This window comes from Aquarana catesbeiana, linkage group LG06 (genome assembly GCF_042186555.1).
Source record: "Aquarana catesbeiana isolate 2022-GZ linkage group LG06, ASM4218655v1, whole genome shotgun sequence".
In the NCBI taxonomy this organism is placed as follows: Eukaryota; Metazoa; Chordata; class Amphibia; order Anura; family Ranidae; genus Aquarana; species Aquarana catesbeiana.
Genome location: NC_133329.1, coordinates 45443064 through 45463717, shown reverse-complemented (window position 1 = coordinate 45463717; position 20654 = coordinate 45443064). Strand labels below are relative to the sequence as shown.

The window sequence follows — 20654 nt, the reverse complement described above, 5'->3', positions numbered from 1 at the left end:
GGGATGTGTTCTGTAAGAAGTCTGCTGAGGTGCTTCCTCCCCACAGATCTTTTGACTGTGCCATTGACCTTGTCCCTGGAGCAACTCTGCTCAGGGGTCGTACCTACCCTCTGTCCATTCCAGAGACCCAGGCCATGTCGCCAAGAATCTGGAGAGAGGTTTCATCCAGAAATCGTCGTCGCCTGCAGGAACAGGGTTCTTTTTCGTTGCCAGAAAGGATGGCACCCTCAGACCCTGCATCGACTATCGAGGTTTAAACGCAGTGACTATCAAAAACCGATACCCCATACCTCTAATATCTGAGCTATTCGACAGGTTGAAGGGGGCTTCCATTTTCACCAAGTTGGATCTCAGAGGTGCATACAATCTCATTCGAATACGGGAGGGTGACGAATGGAAGACTGCGTTTAACACTAGGGACGGGCATTACAAATACCTGGTTATGCCTTTTGGTTTGTGTAATGCTCCAGCTGTGTTCCAGAACTTTGTCAATGAAATCTTCAGGGATCTACTGTTCCAGTTTGTTGTCATCTATCTGGATGACATTCTCATCTTTTCCGAAAATCTGCTTGCTCACAGAAACCATATCCGCACCGTACTTCAGCGCCTTATGCCCTGTACACACGATAGGATTTTCCCATGGAAAATGTGTGATAGGACCTTGTTGTCGGACATTCCGACTGTGTGTAGGCTCCATCACACATTTTCCATAGGAATTTCCGACACACAAAGTTTGAGAGCTTGCTATAAAATTTTCCGACAACGGAAATTCCGATCGTGTGTACACAAATCTGACGCACAAAGTGCCACGCATGCTCAGAATAAATTTAAGGGATGAAAGCTATTGGCTACTGCTCGTTTATAGTCCCAACAAACGTGTTTTACGTCACCGCGTTCAGAACGATCGGATTTTCCGACAACTTTGTGTGACCGTGTGTATGCAAGACAAGTTTTAGCCAACATCCGTCGGAAAAAATCCATGGATTTTGTTGTCGGAATTTCTCCAAAGCTGGAGAAATGTTCCTTTGAATGTTCTGAGGTCCTGTTTCTGGGATGTTTTGTTTCTAGTTTGGGTCTTCGCATGGATCCCGGAAAGGTCTGGGCCATTACCAATTGGCCCCTTCCTGCTAGCCTCAAGGCCACACAGCGCTTTCTTGGCTTCACAAATTATTATAGGCAGTTCATAAGGAATTACTCTTCCATTGCCGCGCCTATTATCGCTTTGACAAAGAAGGGTGCGAATGCCAAAGACTGGCCTCCTGAGGCTGTCTTTGTGTTTTACGATCTGAAACAGGCCTTTGTTTCTGGACCTCTCTTGAGGAGACCAAACCCTGGGGACCCATTTCTTATTGAAGTAGATGCTTCCTCGATGGGGGTGGGAGCTGTGCTTCTTCAGTTCTTTGAGAAGAGATGTCAACGATGTGCGTTCTTCTCCAAAAAATTTTCTCAGGCAGAGAGAAATTTTGCCATTGGTGATCGGGAACTTCTCGCAATTAAATTGGCGTTGGAAGAGTGGCGTCATCTCTTGGAGGGATCCCCTCACTCCATAACGATCTTTACTGATTACAAAAATCTACAATACCTACAGAATGCTTTGGCTACTGTTCAGGAATCATTCAATTCCATGTGGGCTGACGTTCATGATTCCCTCCAGAAAGCTGCCAACAAATTCAAGAGTTTTGCTGACCGTCGCAGGCCTAAGCCGCCTTCTCTTCAGCCAGGAGACAAAGTCTGGCTCTCCACCAGGAACATCAGACTCCGGGTTCCTTCTCTCAAATTTGCCCCAAGATTCATTGGTCCTTAGAGAGAATAATCTCTATGCCAAGCTGGAGAAATGTTCCTTTGAATGTTCTGAGGTCCTGTTTCTGGGATGTTTTGTTTCTAGTTTGGGTCTTCGCATGGATCCCGGAAGGGTCTCGGCCATTACCAATTGGCCCCTTCCTGCTAGCCTCAAGGCCACACAGCGCTTTCTTGGCTTGACAAATTATTATAGGCAGTTCATAAGAGATTACTCTTCCATTGCCGTGCCTATTATCGCTTTGACCAAGAAGGGTGCGAATGCCAAAGACTGGCCTCCTGAGGCTGTCTTTGTGTTTTACGATCTGAAACAGGCCTTTGTTTCTGGACCTCTCTTGAGGAGACCAAACCCTGGGGACCCATTTCTTATTGAAGTAGATGCTTCCTCGATGGGGGTGGGAGCTTTGCTTCTTCAGTTCTTTGAGAAGAGATGTCAACCATGTGCGTTCTTCTCCAAAAAATTTTCTCAGGCAGAGAGAAATTATGCCATTGGTGATCGGGAACTTCTTGCAATTAAATTGGCGTTGGAAGAGTGGCGTCATCTCTTGGAGGGTTCCCCTCACTCCATAACAATCTTTACTGATCATTTTGTTCCTCTTCCTGGTCTCCCTTCTGCCCCTGCCCTGGTTCCCATTTTTGTACGAGAGATTTTCCGCCTTCATGGTGTTCCTTCCTATGTTGTTTCGGACAGGGGTGTTCCAGTTTACTTCACGCTTTTGGAAAGCCTTTTGCAAATCCCTCAACATTACCTTGGATTTTACCTCTTCATACCATCCCCAATCCAATGGCCAGACTAAGAGGGTTAATCAGGAGTTGATGGTCTTTCTCCGTACCTTGGTCTCGGCTCATCACGATGATTGGGCATCACTACTCCTGTGAGCAGAGTTCTCCCACAATAATCATGTCAACCTCAGTTCTCAGAAAACACCCTTTGTCACTGTTTATGAAAGACATCCCCAACTCCCTCTTCCTATGACCTGTTCTTCCGACATTCCAGCTTTGGCTACCGTTCAGGAATCATTCAATTCCATGTGGGTTGACATTCATGATTCCCTCCAGAAAGCTGCGAACAAATTCAAGAGTTTTGCTGACCGTCGCAGGCGTAAGCCGCCTTCTCTTCAGCGAGGAGACAAAGTCTGGCTCTCCACCAGGAACATCAGACTCCGGGTTCCTTCTCTCAAATTTTCCCCAAGATTCATTGGATCGTACACCATAACTTCTGAACTGAATCCAGTTTGTTTCAAGCTCCAGATTCCCAAAAGCCTCAAAATCTCTAACTCCTTCCATGTTGCCCTTCTAAAGCCTTTAGTCCTCAATAAGTTCTCTCGTCCTCTCTCTACCACAGCGCCGGTCTCTGAGGATAATCAGGAGTACAAGATTAGCCAAATTTTGGATTCCCGACTCTGTAGAGGCATTCTCTAGTACCTCGTGCATTGGAAAGGGTTTGGTCCTGAGGAGAGGTCATGGATCACGGCTTCTGAGGTCTTTACACCTGGTCTGTTGAGGAAGTTTCATTTCAAGTTCCAGTCTCAACCTGGTTCCCAGCGGGGAAGGGGGAGGCCTCGTCAGAGGGGGGGTACTGTCATGGTTATGCAGTAGAGTTTGTTTGTCAGCTTACCTGTCTCCATGTGTTCATCTCTAGAGACCAGCTGACCCTCACCTGACTGATTTTATAATATCTCCTCTAGCATTGCTCTACCCCAGCTCCTATCAGAGAACTCTATATTAACCTCTGCACTGCAGGCCAGCCCTGCTGATCAACCTTTGTGTGTTTTGGCTTCCTGTTTGCCATGTGCTCTCTGTTTGTTTCTGCTACTGACCTTGGCGTGTTCTCAACTATTCCTGTCGGCTCGTGACCCTGACCTTTGGCATGTCCCCGACCATCCCTGTTTGCCTGTGACCCTGAACCTTGGCGTGAACTCTGTTGTCCCTGTCTGCTTGTGGCCCCGACCTTGGCTTGCCCCTTACTATCCCTATCTGTTGCCTACTGTGGGCATGAGCTGGGGGACCCTGGGGGTCGCGACCTGGAGCCAGTTGCAGCCCAGTCCATCCTCACCACTAGAGGCTCTGGTGAACACCTGCTGGCTCTTAGACTCCGCGCCCTAGGGAATCTTATGCTCTAACCCCGGTGGGATCCGTGTTGGTGTTCCAGCGGCCCTGCCTTCCTTACCACCCTGACTCCCATCTGCAGCGGTCAGCTGTAGGGTCCACTACCTTGCGGTGCACTCCTGGTCCCAACGGTGTGCATCTGTCACCTAGCCTCAAGGTGACCTGACAGGGAGTTTGCCATTTTCGCCCTGAGAACCAAATTATCTTGTTCTGGCACTACTCTTGGCTCCTCTTGCTGTTTTTATTAGTTGTCAACATTCCTTTTATGCAATCATTTTGTTGACAACTAATAAAAACAGCGAGAGGAGCATAGAGTGGAGTGTGGGCAGTACCGGGACAAGGTTATCTAGAGCCCAGTGCAAACATGCCAAACTGAACCCCCCCAAGATGTATGAGCATTATGTGTCAGCAAAAATCCCCCCACAAAAACACAGAGCACTAATCTGCATGCACACACCCCAAGCATAAATTCCCCCTCCTCCCAGTACAAATCTACCCCCTGCTGAAATCCCCCCATCTCCCAAATCCACCCAGCTCAAGACCCCTTCCCCTAAAAATGTACCCCTCCTAGCACACATCCTCTACCCCCAAAATTTCCCCTTCTAGTACACATCTTCCCCCCAAATCCCCCCTCCTAGCACAAATCTTTTCTCCATCCCTCTTCCCAACACAAATCCCCCTAAATCACCACTGTTATCGCCCTCCTAGAACTTTACTTACCCCCTGCTGCCCCACTAATTTCCCTTTTTAACACTATTCCCTTACCCCAAATCTCCTTGTGGCACCCCCCGCACCTCACATGATACCACAGTTCCCAGGGCAGCAGGCCCTCCTGCCCACCCCTTGTCCTGGCCCTAAGTGTGGGTGATAAATTTCTTAATATTGCATTCAATTTTACTTGTATTTTAGATTTCTTTTACCTCGGGTAACACATGCACATCCTGACCTCCATAAATATTATAGTCAGTGTCCGCAAAAACACTCTGTAAGGTCTGAGGGGGTTTTTCGATTCTCTGAAAGTGGAACGATTCCTTCCTTCTGTTGAGAGTCTAAAAAAAAAAATGAGGCATATTTATAAAAAGACCCCCTCTTTGCTGCAATTTGCTGCCATTCGTTGTGCTTGTCCTTCCAATGCAAAACATTTCAGTCAATGGTTCACAATAGGTGATACAAATATTCCCAAAGGTTAGCTGGACCCATCAGAAATAAGATCTCATGCCCCTTACCCTCTGCTACATGTCATTGTGCTGGGGTAAATAGTTTTTTTGTTCTTACAATTTTCCCAAAGTTTAAAAGTTACGAGCTTTGTGATTTTAACAGTGTTGCCACTTGTAATCACAAAAATGTTTAACATGAGGACCCATAGGAGGATTTATTTATCATCTACTTGCTCCAGCACCACCCAGATCTACCTTCGGAGCCCATACCGGGTACCTCCAGTTATGGCAGAACACATAACACTGCCTTTGCTTCCCCAAACCCAGTACTTGTTGCTTGATTGTCCAATCACCAGTCCCAAATACTGTGGCATGGGTTGGGGGGGTGGGGGGTGGGGGGGGGGGTAGGTGTACATAGCCTGTGTAAGATCAAACTAAACTGAAATGTATACAGGACCTTGTGGAGCCCTGGCAATAGACTGGGGAAGTGGAGGAGCAACCAAAAAGTAATTTAGGTGTATGTAAAATCATTTTTAGTTTTAGATAGATTAAGGAAGCATTAGGACCTCTGATTTTATTCCTGATTGAGTCCCTGCTGTGGAGATTCACCCTTTCTATTTGCCCTGGAGCCACTGAAAGAAAGGGGAAAGTCTCATTTTTACAGTTTCTCACCAAAGTGAGAAAGGTAAAGGAAAATCCTCCAACAGAAACACATTATCCTATGACAGTTCTGTAAGATGGAAACATTTTTCAATTAACAGTGACTTCTCAGTTCTTGTTGTGTCTCCAGGACAGAAAGTGAATAGAAATCTCGACAGTGAGAAAAAAATCAGCAAAGTATAACGTGTTAGGTGTTTTAAACCTTACCTATTCAATTTTTTTACCAACACTTTATAGGCTTGTAGGCAGGTGCAGGTTGTCTTCCATCCTGTAGGTGGTGCTGCATCACTGTGCAGATGGAGTAGAGGCTCAGAGGAACATTGTTCCTCTGCAGACTCCATAGGTGTCTTAGAGAAAGCAGCTCTCCGTGTGGACGCTGCAACCCCTAACGACCTCAGCGTTCTTCCTAAGTGTGGTTGGCTTTAATAATTAACAGTTCCCTGCTGGGTTTGGTGTGCATTTGCAAAGTGGAGATTCTAGGGCCAGGTCCCACGGTCAAGTTCCACTGCCAAGTCCCACGCTGGCTAGGGGGAAAGAGTGTTCATAATATGGGCAGTGTCCCGAGTTCACTGATGGGCACAGGGAGCCTGGGAAGCATGGCAGGGGATGGCGCCAGTTGGGAGGCACTCATTATCGGGGTGTATGGAAGCAATCTGGAGACTGCACAGCTGCCAACTCACTTCCATCTCACAGTTGGCTTGTCAGATTTACACATGTAACACCCACTAAGGTGCTAGAAGGATAGTGCATGTGAGAGTAGGTACATTTCCAGGCTGTGCTGGAAGCCAAGCCTGGGTGTTTTTGATTTGGGTTGGGAGTGACTCAGAGTAGAGCTGGGTGATTCACAGGCAGCGTCACCAAGAGCTCCCACTTCTTTCCATAATGTTCTGGTATTTTCTGGAAAGGAAGGAGAAGAGGGGAGGTGGAGCTGTCTGGGGTGTTCTGGGGAGCCCTGATGAATCCCCAACCTGGATTGGCAGGGGGCAGGCCTCCTTAAATACCCAGGGTCAGCCCATTAGAAGAGGAGTTTTTTGGGTGGAGGCTGGAGATGGAGTGCTAGGCTGTCGGGCCCCTTTGAGGAAGCTCCCCAGTCTGGGGGGTGTGACCTTGGGCCTGGGCTCGGGTGCTGAAGGGACCCTCTAAGAACATGTGGAGGTGTCCTGGACTGGCGCCATGGAAGCAAGGAGAGGACAGCATTAGAGAGCACTGCCAGGCAAGTCTCCAGGGAGGAACAACAGGTCGCAGCCAGGAGGGCTGATGAGTGATGCACAGTCAGGAGGACTGGGGAGGCACGCCTAAGAGGACTGGGAGAGTGCAGTCTGGGATGGGCGCAGAAGAGTGGACTGTGGAAACATGGGCAGTGGAGAGAGGCAGCTGTAGCCATGAGGGCTGGCAGGGCCTGAAGATGTGGTACCGGGCTCAGTAGCTAACTGGACAGCTAGCACTAAGGACTACCATATTTTTACTAAGGGGGCCCGTGGTCCCTGCCTGCAAAGGGCATTCACCTTAGGCCTGGTTGAGTCAGTACCGGCCTACAAATCAGTGCTAGCTGGTCCGGGAAGTGCAAGCAAGTGATGTTTTGGGTGTTGAGGAGAGATAGTCTGAAAGCAAGTGAAGTGCGGGAGTTGAAGAGTGGAGTTTATATACACCTCCGGTATATACGTCAGTCCCTTGTATATTTTTCTGCAATCAATTTTGGCATCTCATGGGTATCCCATCCAAGTTTATTCCCCTCAATAAAAATACAAAACAAAGTTCAAGGACTGGTTTTCTGCCTGAGGGTGAATGAGAACTGTGTGCCTGGCTGGGCAGGGTGATGGACGGACTACAACACTCAGCAGCCCCTACAGGGGCACCGCTACACAACACTCCCAGTGACTGCAGGCACCAGCAGTGCGTGTAAAACCCCCACTGTCGCAGACATAGTTTCTACATCAGTAGAATGTTTACTTTAGGTTTTACACTTTAACCACTTGCAGCCCGGCAGTACAATTACTGTGGCAGGGCGACATAGGCAGGCAGGATCATGTACATTCAAATCATCCTTCCTTTTTCAGGTTAGGAGCAAGCAGGACACAGCGGATTGCGGCTCCCGGTACCTGGTCACTTTGAGCAGCTGAAGGATCATGTGATTCCTATGCGATCACATGATCACAATGTCAGCAAAACTGATTCCTTTAGTGATGCTGTGATTGGCCCACAGCTATCCATATGGTACCTGAGCCAATCACAGCACACAATAGTAATCTACAGCTGTTATGAGTGTAAGCCATTCATGACAGTTCACAACATTGCGGTTACAGTGATCATCACTTTACAGCAATCAAAAAAAAATCACTGAGCACCCCCCCAGAGAAGTATAGTGTCACTATGGAGAAACGTATTTATTTATTTAACTTCTAAACTAAATGTATATAAGAAGTTCAAAGGATTACTGCATCAAAAGATGTGTTCTGATCTGATGAAGGGCATGAGCTTGTAAGCCCGAAATGGAAAATCATCATGTAATGCTTTGTATGTGCTTGAACACATTTTTCCAATAAAATTTTATGTGCAGCAATCTCTAGGACTTCTTTTTTAGATATGGTCAGTGGGATGACCAGATTGCATTGCACTGTGTGATGACCGAGTTCTGCTTTCCTCATCTGCAGTGAATATATATATGTGTGTATTTTTTTTTTTAACATACTGTCACAATTTAGTATCCCTGATCACTTGCCAGGCCAGTCATATGATGATGCTGTACTTCACTGGTAATAAAAAAAACCTTGCGGAAAAACAAATTGTTTAATTTTTTCATTTTCAAAAAAATTGTGACAAATAATTACCACTTCAACTTCTTTCTAAATATCTCTGACTGTCTACTTTCCAAAAAAAGTGGTAATTTGGAGGTATTTGTACTGTTCTGTCATTTTGGGCCTTAAGAAATGAGATAGGCCATCAGTACATCAGGATTGATAAATTTTCAACTATATATACCAAAGCTTGTAGACTTTATAAGTTTCACACAAATCAATTATTATACACTTAATGGGATTTTTGTTTTACCATAGACATGTGGTAGAATATATTTTGGCCTAAATTTAACCACTTGTCTACCACATACAGTCATATGATGGCGGCAGGAACCCTTTGTCCCTCCGGGCCACCGTCACATGACTTTTTTTTTCCTGAGCCTGTAGGGGGCGCGTGCCCGCCGCGTCACTAGGCACCCGATGCGCGTGTCCGCCGGGCACCTGCGATTGCCCGTGAACGCACTTTTGCGTAAACCAATCAATATACGCTTATTGTGATTTTGTTTACCAAAAATATGTAGAAGAATACATATCGGCCTAAACTGAGGAAAAAATTTGTTTTTGTTTTTTTAATGGGATATTTATTATAGCAAAAAGTAAAAAATAATGCATTTTTTTCAAAATTGTCGCTCTTTTTTTGTTTATAGCGCAAAAAATAAAAACCACAGAGGTGATCAAATGCCACCAAAAGAAAGCTCTATTTGTGGGGAAACAAAATATCAAAATTTCATATGGGTACAGTGTTGCATGACCGCGCTATTTACATTCAAAATGTAACAGCGCTGAAAGCTTAAAATTGGTCCGGGCAGTAAGGGGGGTGAAAATGCCCTGTATTGAAGTGGTTAAGAAAGAAACATGATTTTATTGGATATGTTTTATAACAGAAATTAGAAAATAATGATTTCTTTACTCTTTTTGTCTTTTTTTGTTTATATAACAAAAAATAAAAAACCCAGTAGAGATCAAATACCACCAAAAGAAAGCTCTATTTGTGTGAAAAAAAATTATATCAATTTAATTTGGCCACAGTGTTGCATGGCCACGCAATTGGCAGTTATATTAGCAGAAAGTAGAATATATATATATATATATATATATATATATATATATATATATATATATATATATATATATATATATATAAATAAATATATATATATAAATATATATATATATATTTTTTTTTTTTTTTTACATTTTCAGTCTTTTTTCATTTATATAATAAAAAATAAGAAGCTGATTGGCTACCATGCACAGCGGCACCAGAGTGCATCAGCTTTAGTAAATCTACACCATTGTCTTTGCTGCTCTGATAGAGGCCCTGACTTTGTTCACTTGATAATAAAATTTTTTTTTTCAGATTGCTCAGTAAACAAGGATCTAGTGTTACCTCTTCATCCAGAAATGGAACTATTACCAAGTAGAGATGAATTTTATACTCTCTCTTTTCTGGAACTTCCATGCGTAAGATCCTGAAGTACATTAATATATTTGCATGAACTGGGGTCTTTTTTCCCCAAATCCATTGTACGGCACCCCACAACGAAAATACAGGTTTTTCTACAACCATATAAAAAGGTTCAATTTTTGACGGTGTTTCCAAGAGCATATTTTCATCTACGAAGTGTGCACACTTGATCAAATGGTCCTCCTCAGTTATTCCTGCCAGAGATAAAACATTACTACATGTTAGGATAGCGGAAAAATGTTCATATTTACTTCACTTTTACTTCATTATGGTGAAGGGATTATAACAGGAACTTCATAGATTTCTAGGTTGAGAATGTGACACCTGAAATATTTAAATAGTTACCATTTTTAAAGGTGCTTCCACTTTGGGATTGAGCCTAGGTTCACATTGGAGTGGGTTTGAAATCGTGTGAGTTCAGCTGAACTTGCACGATTTCAACCCGGCAATGCAGTCCGAATTCAGGAGGCGATTTGGCGGGTTTCTCTACAGATGTCTATATAAATCGCCTCCTGAAGTCGCCAAAAGTAGTACAGAAACTACTTTTGGGAATTGGTGCGGCGCTGCAAAGTCGGCGTTTCACAGATTTGGATGGTGCCATTAACAGCAATAGCTGCCGATTTGGCATGCAAGCGCGCACCTGCTATATCACATGCACAGACCGACGTACACCTATGGCGGTTCACGCTATCTTGCCTCTTTGCCACAGTATAATACTGGCGGGTGGTCGGGAAGCGGTAAATTAGGGCGCTCCATTCAAGTAGGTGAGAAGACACCCATAGGTGGGGTGAAGGGCACTGTGGTGATCAAAGACAATTACTTAATAGTTTCTGGTGTATGGGACCTTTTTTTCACGGACATTGAATCATTTAGTTATGGACTATATATATATGTTTAAAAGAAAAGATGGACTCACGTATGTTGATTATACATAGATGATTTTTACACTATTTTCAGATATTTATCTATACACTATAATTTGAATGCACTATATTGAAGGAGAGCACTGCACTTTTTTTGTGACTATATACATTTAGGTCCATATATATTTGGACATAGGCACAATTTTCATACTTTGACAACGACGCCTTTGACAACGTCGATGACGAAACGCGTAAGGCGGAGCTACGCACTTACGTCACACGCGGAAGTCAGAGAGAGTGTGGAAGGGGGCGTGTCCGGATGTGAGTGCAGGCAGACGTGCTAGTGAGGAGCTCCGAGCATCCGATTCTAAATCCTTTGCCATCTGCATACTGTACCAGCTAAAAACGTACAAGTACCTGCCTGCTGACTCATGACTGTTCCCTGCTCCAGCCTGTTGGAATATTGTGGAGGTTCGGCTGGGGATCAGCCGAAAAACAACCAGGCCTTCCCATCCGCGGACGCCGCCATTTTCCCGGCCTGTGCCCTGCCAAAGTGAGCCGTTCCTGGACTCAATCCGTGAGGTAAGGGGCTCCTCTCATCCCCCAACTTGCCCCTCTGTGTGTCTGGTGGGGTCCGGTGATCCGTGGGGCCGCTGGAACCATCCGGCGCGGCCGCGGCCTAGTGCGGCCTAGTGCAGCCTGCAGTCCAACGCACTTTCCGGGCCGCCGGCCGGCGAGCATCGCAACCGGCCTGATTCTAACTCAGGAGCGCGGACGCTGCCGCTCACGGCCCCCTGCCAGCCCTCCACCTTTCTGCTGAGCCATCTGGGGTACCTAACTGGGTGGGCAGGCTGAGGTGCTCTGGGGTCCGGCATCCTCCTTACCCCCCTACATCCATCCAGCTCCCTGGGCCTTTTGCAGGGTTAATATGGCCGGCCCTCCTTATTGGACAGCCTTTACCTGCAGGCCAGTGAAGGACTGTTGGAGATTACTGCCCGCCTTTACTCAATGGGCCCTAGGAACCGGCCCAAGAGCTCATCCACGCCAGGTCGCCCGGCCCCTACCCCGGCTGCACAACTACCTTCACCAGCTGCACAACTAGATCCTTCTCTCATAGGGAGACTGCAAACCTTGCTGATAGAATTAGCCATGGAGCCCGAGGCGCCGAATGCGGCTCTCTCTACCCCACCCTCTCAGGATAGTACTGCAGTGATCCTGGCCGCCATCGAACAAAGTAAAACCTCCATGCTAGTGAGAATAGATCGCCTCGCAGAGGAATGTAATCTCATTAGAAATGACCTGGATAAGATCAGGGGTGGGCTGACTGAATCAGAATCTAGAATTTCTGCCACTGAAGACCTTACAGCTACCCACACCAACACCATAGCGGAATTACAGCGTACAGTACAACTGCTTGTCGCTAAGTCTGATGACGCAGAAAACAGAGCGAGACGCAACAACGTCCGCGTCTTGGGTCTCCTGGAGGGGGAGGAGGGTGACCGACCAGCGGAGTTCGCGGAAGAATTCTTCAAAAAACTGCTGGACCTCGCGGATACCTCTCCGACCTATGTCGTCAAACGTGCCCATCGTGTACCCACGGGACGCGGTATCCCTGGTGCAAATCCCCGACCCTTCTTGGTCCGCTTCCTCAACTTCAGGGACCGTGACAGGATCCTTTCCGCAGCTCGCAAACATTCCTCGCTTTCATACGGCGGTGGCTCAGTTCTTTTGTTTCCAGATTTCTCGGCAGAACTGCAGCGCAAGAGGAAGTCCTTTAATGATGTCCGTAAGCGCCTACGTGAAAAGGACATAAAATACAGCATGTTGTATCCCAGCCGTCTTCGGGTCCCTCACAATGGCACGGTCAGATTCTTTGATTCTCCGGCTGACGCGGATGACTGGCTGAACAACCTATGGTAAACGCAAGTATGAGTCGCTATCCGAAATGATCCCATTTTCCTTCTGGATCCATGTTCGAGGGGGTAGTTCATCCAGCTAACAGTTCCTGTTGTATAGCTTCTTAGACTTCATCATCGGATGTTGTTGCTCGTTGGCTCCTGTGCCCCTCAAACAGAATTGTACATGTTATGTTCTGGGAACATTAATCATCAAAGATCCTTCTAGTTCAAGAACAGATGTGCTTCTAGTATACATTCTTCTACCACGGAGGCACCTTATTAGAAGTAACTCACTGAAGTATCAGACCCCCCCTCCCCAGTTTTTTTTTGGGGGGGGGTTTCTCTTTTTGTTTTTTTCTCTTTTTTCCCCGTCAATTGAAGAGGCATCGGCGATACTGAGTCGCTACACTTTGGAACTTTTTTCTTTTTTCAGAAGTCTGAAGATGTAGAAGTTTGAGTTCAGGTTTTGGGTATTAAACTGACCATAGTTCTTATTGTTTTCTGTTCTGTGTTTTTTTTTCTCTTTAGGGGTACTTCATGGTCAGTAGGGAGTTCACAAGCTATCGTTTGTTTTTTTCTTTTTTGTACGCTCAACATCCACTGACTGATACTTACATGTCACGTGTCCTATTAGTGCTCACTGTGTCCAGTGCAAAATTTCTTATCCTTTTGACACTCCCCCTTAGTCCCGTGGGGGCTGACCCCCTACATGTAGTAATCATTATGTTTAATTATAATCTGTCACTGCATTAATGGAGTTGAAACTGGTATCATGGAATGTAAGGGGTCTTAATGACAAGGTAAAAAGGGCATTAATGTTTAAATATCTGAATAATCACAAACCCCATATCTTGGTCCTCCAGGAGACTCATCTTCTGGGGAACAAGATCCTGGCGCTACGCAGACCCTGGGTACGGCAATCTTTCCATGCAACGTATTCCAGTTATGCAAGGGGAGTGGCCATTTTATTGAACAAATCCCTTGCATACAAGGTCGTGCATTTGCAAACTGATCAAGAGGGTCGTTTCATAATTCTATTACTGGAGATCAGGGCGGTGGTCTATGCTTTAGTGAACATATATGTACCTCCTCCCTTTAACCAACGGGTACTCTACAAGGTATATGAGCTTTTAGCTGCATTACAATTCTCCAGATTATATATAGCTGGAGATTTCAACTCTACCCTGGATCCGTCCCTGGACTCGTCCAATCCAAATAGGGCGTATTCGCCAGACCTGCTTCATTGGGCACAAGCTTTTAATTATACTGAGATTTGGAGATGGAAGCACCAAACCACTAGGGCTTACTCCTTTCACTCCACTACTTATAAATCTGGTTCCAGGATCGATCTGGTCTTTGGCAACATCTGTGCCCTGGCGGCGGTGAGAGGGGTCTCGTACTTACCGGCGGGCCTCTCTGATCATGCACCTCTGGAGGTCACCTTGGAGTTGTCGAACACTAGGAGTCGAGACTGCTGGCGTTTAGCACCCAAATGGGTGCAGGACTCGAGAGTGGGGGAGGAGGTCTCTCCCAAACTACAACAATACTGGGAGATTAATGAGGATTCAGCCTCAGCGCAGATAGTCTGGGACGCTTTTAAGGCCAACACTAGAGGAGAATACATTTCCGCTATTAAAGCAGTCCGTTCTGAGATGTCCGGTCGGGTCCAGGTATCCAGGAGGCTTTTTCTGGCTCCCCGACTCTGGATCACTTTAGCCGGTTAGCCGAGGCAAGAAGAGCATTGTCTCTACATCTTGTCTCGGCCACACATCTAGATTTAAATTCCTTGGCAGGGAAGATATTTGAATCTGGAGACAAAAACAGCAAACTCCTAGCGAACTTAGTAGCGGACTCTAAAATGCAGACGGTGGTGTCAGAAATCTGTGGTTCAGATAGTCAGGTTATCTCTACCCCCGAACTAATTATAGATGAATTCAGATCCTTCTACGAAAACTTATATAAGGCGGTCCCTGGATGGCCGGAAGATCGGCGTAGGGAATTTTTGCAGTCCCTACACCTACCCACTCTTTCGCAGGAGGATTTAGAATTTTTAGACAGAGAGTTTACCACTGAGGAGATAGAAGAGGCGATTTGCTCATTTCCCAGTGGTAAAACACCAGGGCCGATGGCCTACCTGGTGAATGGTATAGAATGTACGCCTCATTACTTGCACCAAAATTGTTAAAAGTCTTCTCCGAAAGTAAAAAACAGATGTCCTTACCCCCTTCAATGTATCAGGCACATATAGTCCTCATCCCTAAGCCCGGTAAAGACATATCCCTCTGTACTTCTTATAGGCCGATATCCCTCCTAAACTATGACCTTAAGATTTTGACAAAAATACTAGCGACCAGACTGCGGACGATTCTTCCATCCCTGATTAATATAGACCAGACTGGTTTCATGCCAGGGAAATCAACAGATATAAATTTGCGTAGAGTGTTCACCCATCTTCAGCTACCTCCCACTGAGTCCTCTACGAGAGTAATGGTGACACTGGACATTGAAAAGGCGTTCGACTCAGTGGCATGGCCTTTTATGTCCACGGTCCTAGAAGTTATGGGTTTTGGAGAAGTATTCCGCAGATGGATTGATATTTTATATAAAGATCCAACGGCGCAGATTAAGCTTGGTGGTGCTCTGTCGGCACCCTTTTCTGTTGGAAGAGGCACGAGGCAAGGTTGTCCACTGTCACCGGCCCTTTTTGCCTTGGTGATGGAGCCACTTGCCTCGGCCCTCAGACAGGCAGACGGGGTTAGGGGCATACAGGTGGGATCCATTCATGAGAAAGTGGCTTTATATGCGGATGATCTTATCCTTTTCTTGAATGACCCTGCCCAATCCCTTCGGGAGACGTTGACCATTCTCTCCAATTTCACTAGCTGTTCAGGGCTCAAAGTAAACTGGGATAAATCCCAAATCTTGCAGATAGATGGGGCCGCAAAGGATATAGCGGATCCTAATCTACCATTACTATGGACAGACAAAATTAAATATCTAGGTATTCACATCTCCACATCTACCTCTGATTATTATACCCTTAACTTAGAACCACTGGTGCAGAGGATGAGAAAGAGGCTGAGGGCGTGGGCGAATCTTCCCCTCTCCTTAATCGGGAGGATTAATTTATTTAAGATGAAGCTTCTGCCTGCCTTTCTCTATGCTCTCAGACATGCACCTGTCTGGATCCCCAAAAAGATATTTTGCCTAATAAATACAGTTCTATTATCTTTTCTTTGGGGATCCGGTCAGCCGTGATTTAAGCTGACGGTGCTGCAGAGACCTTGGGGAGAGGGGGGTTTGGCTTGTCCTGACCTTCACTCTTATTTTGTGGCGGCCATGCTATCACACGCCCACAACTGGCTGATCTCTGACGAGTCCAACGCAGCAGTGGTTCTGGAAGCAGCACGATTGGGGTCTTATGAGGCGCTAAGGAACCTACTTTTCCCGGGCTCTAGAGCTCCCTTCCCTCTTACATCAGCAATGAGAGCGGTAATACGGGCGTGGACAGTGGCAAATTCATTATGCCCTATCCCCTCTGGACACATCTCCCCTTATAGCCCTCTTTGGTTCAATCCGCAATTACCAGAATTTGGGTCCATTCCCGACCCTGGGGTATGGGCATGCAAGGGCATTACATATATAAATCAAATTTGTCTTGAAGGCAAATTACAGACTTTTGATAGGTTGAAACAACAATATAATTTACCTAACTCACACCTGTTTAGATTCCTGCAGCTTAGGCATGCTTTCAACACTCAGTTTTCAAGTGCTTCCGTGGCCTTTTACACCTCGAATCTAGAGACTCTGCTCAGAGATGAAGCTCTGTCTAAACCTTTATCTTCCATATATAAGGCACTACTCCCTAATGTACACACGGGACTAGAAAACCTTAAGGCAAAGTGGGAGGTAGATTTCCCTGCATTGGACACAGAAGATTGGGAAGAAATGTGGGAATACCCCTTCTCACAGCTAGTATCAGCCAGAGATAGATTGGTCCAATTTAAAATAATACATAAGGTATATTACACGCCTGAGCGCTTACATAGAATCTACCCATCTATTTCTGCCTCTTGCTGGAGGTGTAACTCAGCCTCAGCAGATTTCATTCATATTTTTTGGAATTGTCCTCAGATTGAAATTTTTTGGGTTGAGGTAACCAAATTTATTTTGACTGTCACCACCGTTCCTGTGCCATTGTTTGTAGAGGTATGTCTGCTGGGACTCGTTAAACCACTGGCCCCACGCCGGGCAATCAGAACCCTGCTAGGATTATTACTTTACTATGCCCATAAATCTATAGTACTCAGATGGAAGGCCTCATATGCACCTTCAATAAATTTTTGGAAGAGGTTGGTGAATGCAGCCCTACCATTGTACAAAGCTACTTACCTGTCACGTGGTTGTGAAAAAAAATTCCACAAAATATGGGATATTTGGACGGAATCCTGGTCTACTAATTCAGACTCGATTGATGATTAGTTCACTCTATTGAGTAACCGGGAAGGGCTCAAATGGCGTTCCTGATCTCATAAAATTCCCTGGGCTGTCAGTCGATAGGTATGGGAAGGGGGGGAATTGAATATGTTAATATATTGCACATCTCATTACATAAATGAATATAGTGGGTATCGTAGTGTACACATGGAATTGGAGGACTACTTTGAATAGTCTGCAAGGTGGTGCATACAATGGTTTGGTTAGGAACATAGATAGAGATTCTATGTGTATTTTTTTTTTTTAATTTTTGTTATGTTTTGTTTTTTCTATGTAGTTGTTGATCGAGCCTGGGTATGCCCAATAGGCTCTGTTCTGTTCTGTACTTACATTGAAATTATAATAAAAATAATTTACAAAAAAAAAAAAAGAGAGAGTGTGGAACGTAGCTGAAGTGCACGCCGCTCAGCTGATGGTGCGTTATCCACTAGCTCCCTCCGTGCACGATCTCCTATACTTAGTGTGATTATCTGGCCCCTTTATTATAAGGAGTCCAGATTGTTTTAGCTGGCTGTTTACAGTTTTTTAATAAAGTAATTTTTAAAAACGTATCACACTATGGGAGCCCTGTTTCTTTCCCATGAGGATGGCTTAGACCAATGACGGGTACATCATATCTGGAGCGGAAGCACCCGGGGACAGCTCTACTGGAACCTAAGACGCCATTCTACTGCCTGGTACTACATGCCTATTACCCCTGCAGGGGTGTAAGGAGCTGGTGAGTGGGGACCCTTGAGGGGGAGCACCGCAAGTCATTGGATATCAGCCGTTTTTCTCACGAAAGTCACTATACACAAGAACTTTGCTTATGTTGGAACTTTATTTATTATTTTTTCAGATTTTCACATTTTTTCTATTTTTTTCTATTTTTATAATTTTTACAACATATGATGAACTGATTTCAAGATTTATATCCCCTATCCGTTCAATTTGTATTATGGATGGGAGTGTGGTTTAACACGGACTTTGGATCTATGTGATATACTTGATATATTTTACTTACCTGGTGGACATTATTTGCACGTATTTATTTATATCATTTAACTACTGGCATTTGTAGATTGTTCACTATACCACTTGCAGGGGGGATTTCTATTACTAAGATCCCCCTCCATGCACTAGGTGGGGGCTTCTATTTTATTTTATTTTATGTAGATGGTTCAATTACACTTTAGGTATATATAAGAGTTTTTTATTGGCCTGTACACATTAGCACGGTTTATTAATTTTAATAGGTTGATATACACATTCAAAACATTTTTTGTCGAGTAGTTTTTACCGCTCTGCATACACGAGCACGGATTAATAAATCCAAACAGTTCCCCCGGCATAGGTAGCGCCACTTACCCCTATCTATTTTCTCTTTAACAATTGTCATACTTTTGGCTCTGTACGCCACCAAAATAAAATTAAAAATAAACAATCCAAATGAATTTGAAGAGCAGACTTTTAGCTTTAATTCAAGGCATTGAACATAAATATCAAATACAATTTTTAGGAACTGTAACCATTTTTATACACAGTCCCCCATTTTCAGGTGCTAAAATGTAATTGGACAAATGAATATAATCATAAATAAAATGTTCATTTTTAATATTTTGTTGAGAATCCTTTACTGGCAATGACTGCCTGAAATCTGGTACCCATGGACATTACCAAAGACTGGGTTTCCTCCTTTCTGATGCTTTGCCAGGCTCTAACTGCAGCTGTCTTCAGTTGTTCTTTGTGGGTCTTTCTGCCTTTACTTTTGCCTTCAGCAAGTGAAATGCATGCTCAATTGGGTTGAGATCAGGTGATTGACTCGGCCATTGCAGAATATTTCACTTCTTTTCATTCAAAAGCTCCTGGGTTGCTTTTGCAGTATGTTTTGGATCATTGTCCATCTGTACTGTGAAGCGCCGTCCAATCAACTTTGCTGCATTTGGCTGAATCTGGGCTTACAGTATATCTCTAAACACTGCAGAATTCATCCGGCTGCTTCTGTCACATCATCAATAAACACCATGTGATGCCTATGCCATCACACTGCCTCCACCATGTTTTACAGATAACGTTGTGTGCTTTGGATCATGGGCTGTTCCAAGCCTTCTCCACACTTCTTTCTTCCCATCATTCTGGTACAGATTAATCTTAGTTTCATCCGTCCAAGGAATACTTTTCCAGAGTCTAATCTGGCTTTTCTGTTCTTCAGGCTTATAAATGGCTTGTGGTGAACCCTCTTTATTTGCTCTTGTGAAGTCTTCTCTTGATTTTAGACTTTGACAATGATACGCTCACCTCCTGGAGATTGTCCTTCAATTGTCTGGATGTTGTGAATGGGTTTTTCTTTACCATAGAGAGGATCTTGTGATCATCCACCACTGTTGTCTTCCGTGGACGTCCAGGACTTTTTATGTTGCTGAGCTCACCAGTGCATTCTTCTTTCCTCAGAATGTACCAAACTGTTGATTTGGCCACTCCTAATGTTGCTGCTATCTCTTTGATGAATTTGTTTCGTTCTTTTTTCTTTTTTTTGAGTTTTATGACATAACATAACACATTTAACCGCTTCAATACCAGGCCTATTCTGACACTTCTCTACTTCATGTAAAAATCATCATTTTTTTGCTAGAAAATTACTCAGAACCCCCAAACGTTATATATGTTTTTTTTAGCAGACAACCTAGGGAATAAAATGGCGGTCATTGTAACTTTTTATCTCACACGGTATTTGCGCAATAATTTTTCAAACGCCTTTTTTTTTGGAAAAAAAACGGTTTCATGAATTAAAAAATAACAAAACAGTAAAGTCAGCCCAATTTTTTTGTATAATGTGAAAGACGATGTTACGCCGAGTAAATAGATACCTAACATGTCACGCTTTAAAATTGCGCACAATCATGGAATGGCGCCAAACTTCATTACTTAAAAATCTCCATAGGCGACGCTTTAAAATTTTTTACAGGTTACCAGTTTAGAGTTACAGAGGAGGTCTAGTGCTAGAATTGTTGCACACGCCCTAACGCACGCGGCGATACCTCACATGTGTGGTTTGAGCGGCGTTTACATATGTGGACGGGACTTACGTGTGCGTTCGCTTCTGAGCGCGAGCTACCGGGGACAGGGGCGTTTTAATTTTTTTTTTTTTATTATTTTAATTTTTTTTTTCTTCATTTTTTTTATTTTTACACTTTTTTTAACATTTTTTTTTTATTACTTTTATTCCTATTACAAGGAATGTAAACATCCCTTGTAATAGGAATCTATGTGGCAGGTCCTCTATATGGAGAGATGTGGGGTCAATAAGACCCCACATCTCTCCTCTAGGCTGGAAAGCATGAGATCGGAAAAAAAAATTTCACCGATCTCATGCTGACAGCCGCAATCGCGGCTTCGGTTATTTCCGGGTACCCGGGCGTGACATCATAATG

At 44.6% G+C, this 20654-nt stretch overlaps 1 protein-coding gene across 1 annotated transcript in view; it reads right to left on the bottom strand.

Moving 5' to 3' along the window:
• Positions 1–20654, bottom strand: part of LOC141147953 (uncharacterized) — a 483492-nt gene that overhangs the window by 33184 nt on the left and 429654 nt on the right. The window contains exons 20-21 of the mRNA XM_073635113.1: positions 9909–10180; positions 4827–4955 (exon numbers count right to left, since the gene is read on the bottom strand). Of these exons, the coding sequence (XP_073491214.1) occupies positions 4827–4955; positions 9909–10180 (401 nt within the window). The remainder of the gene's footprint in view (positions 1–4826; positions 4956–9908; positions 10181–20654) is intronic.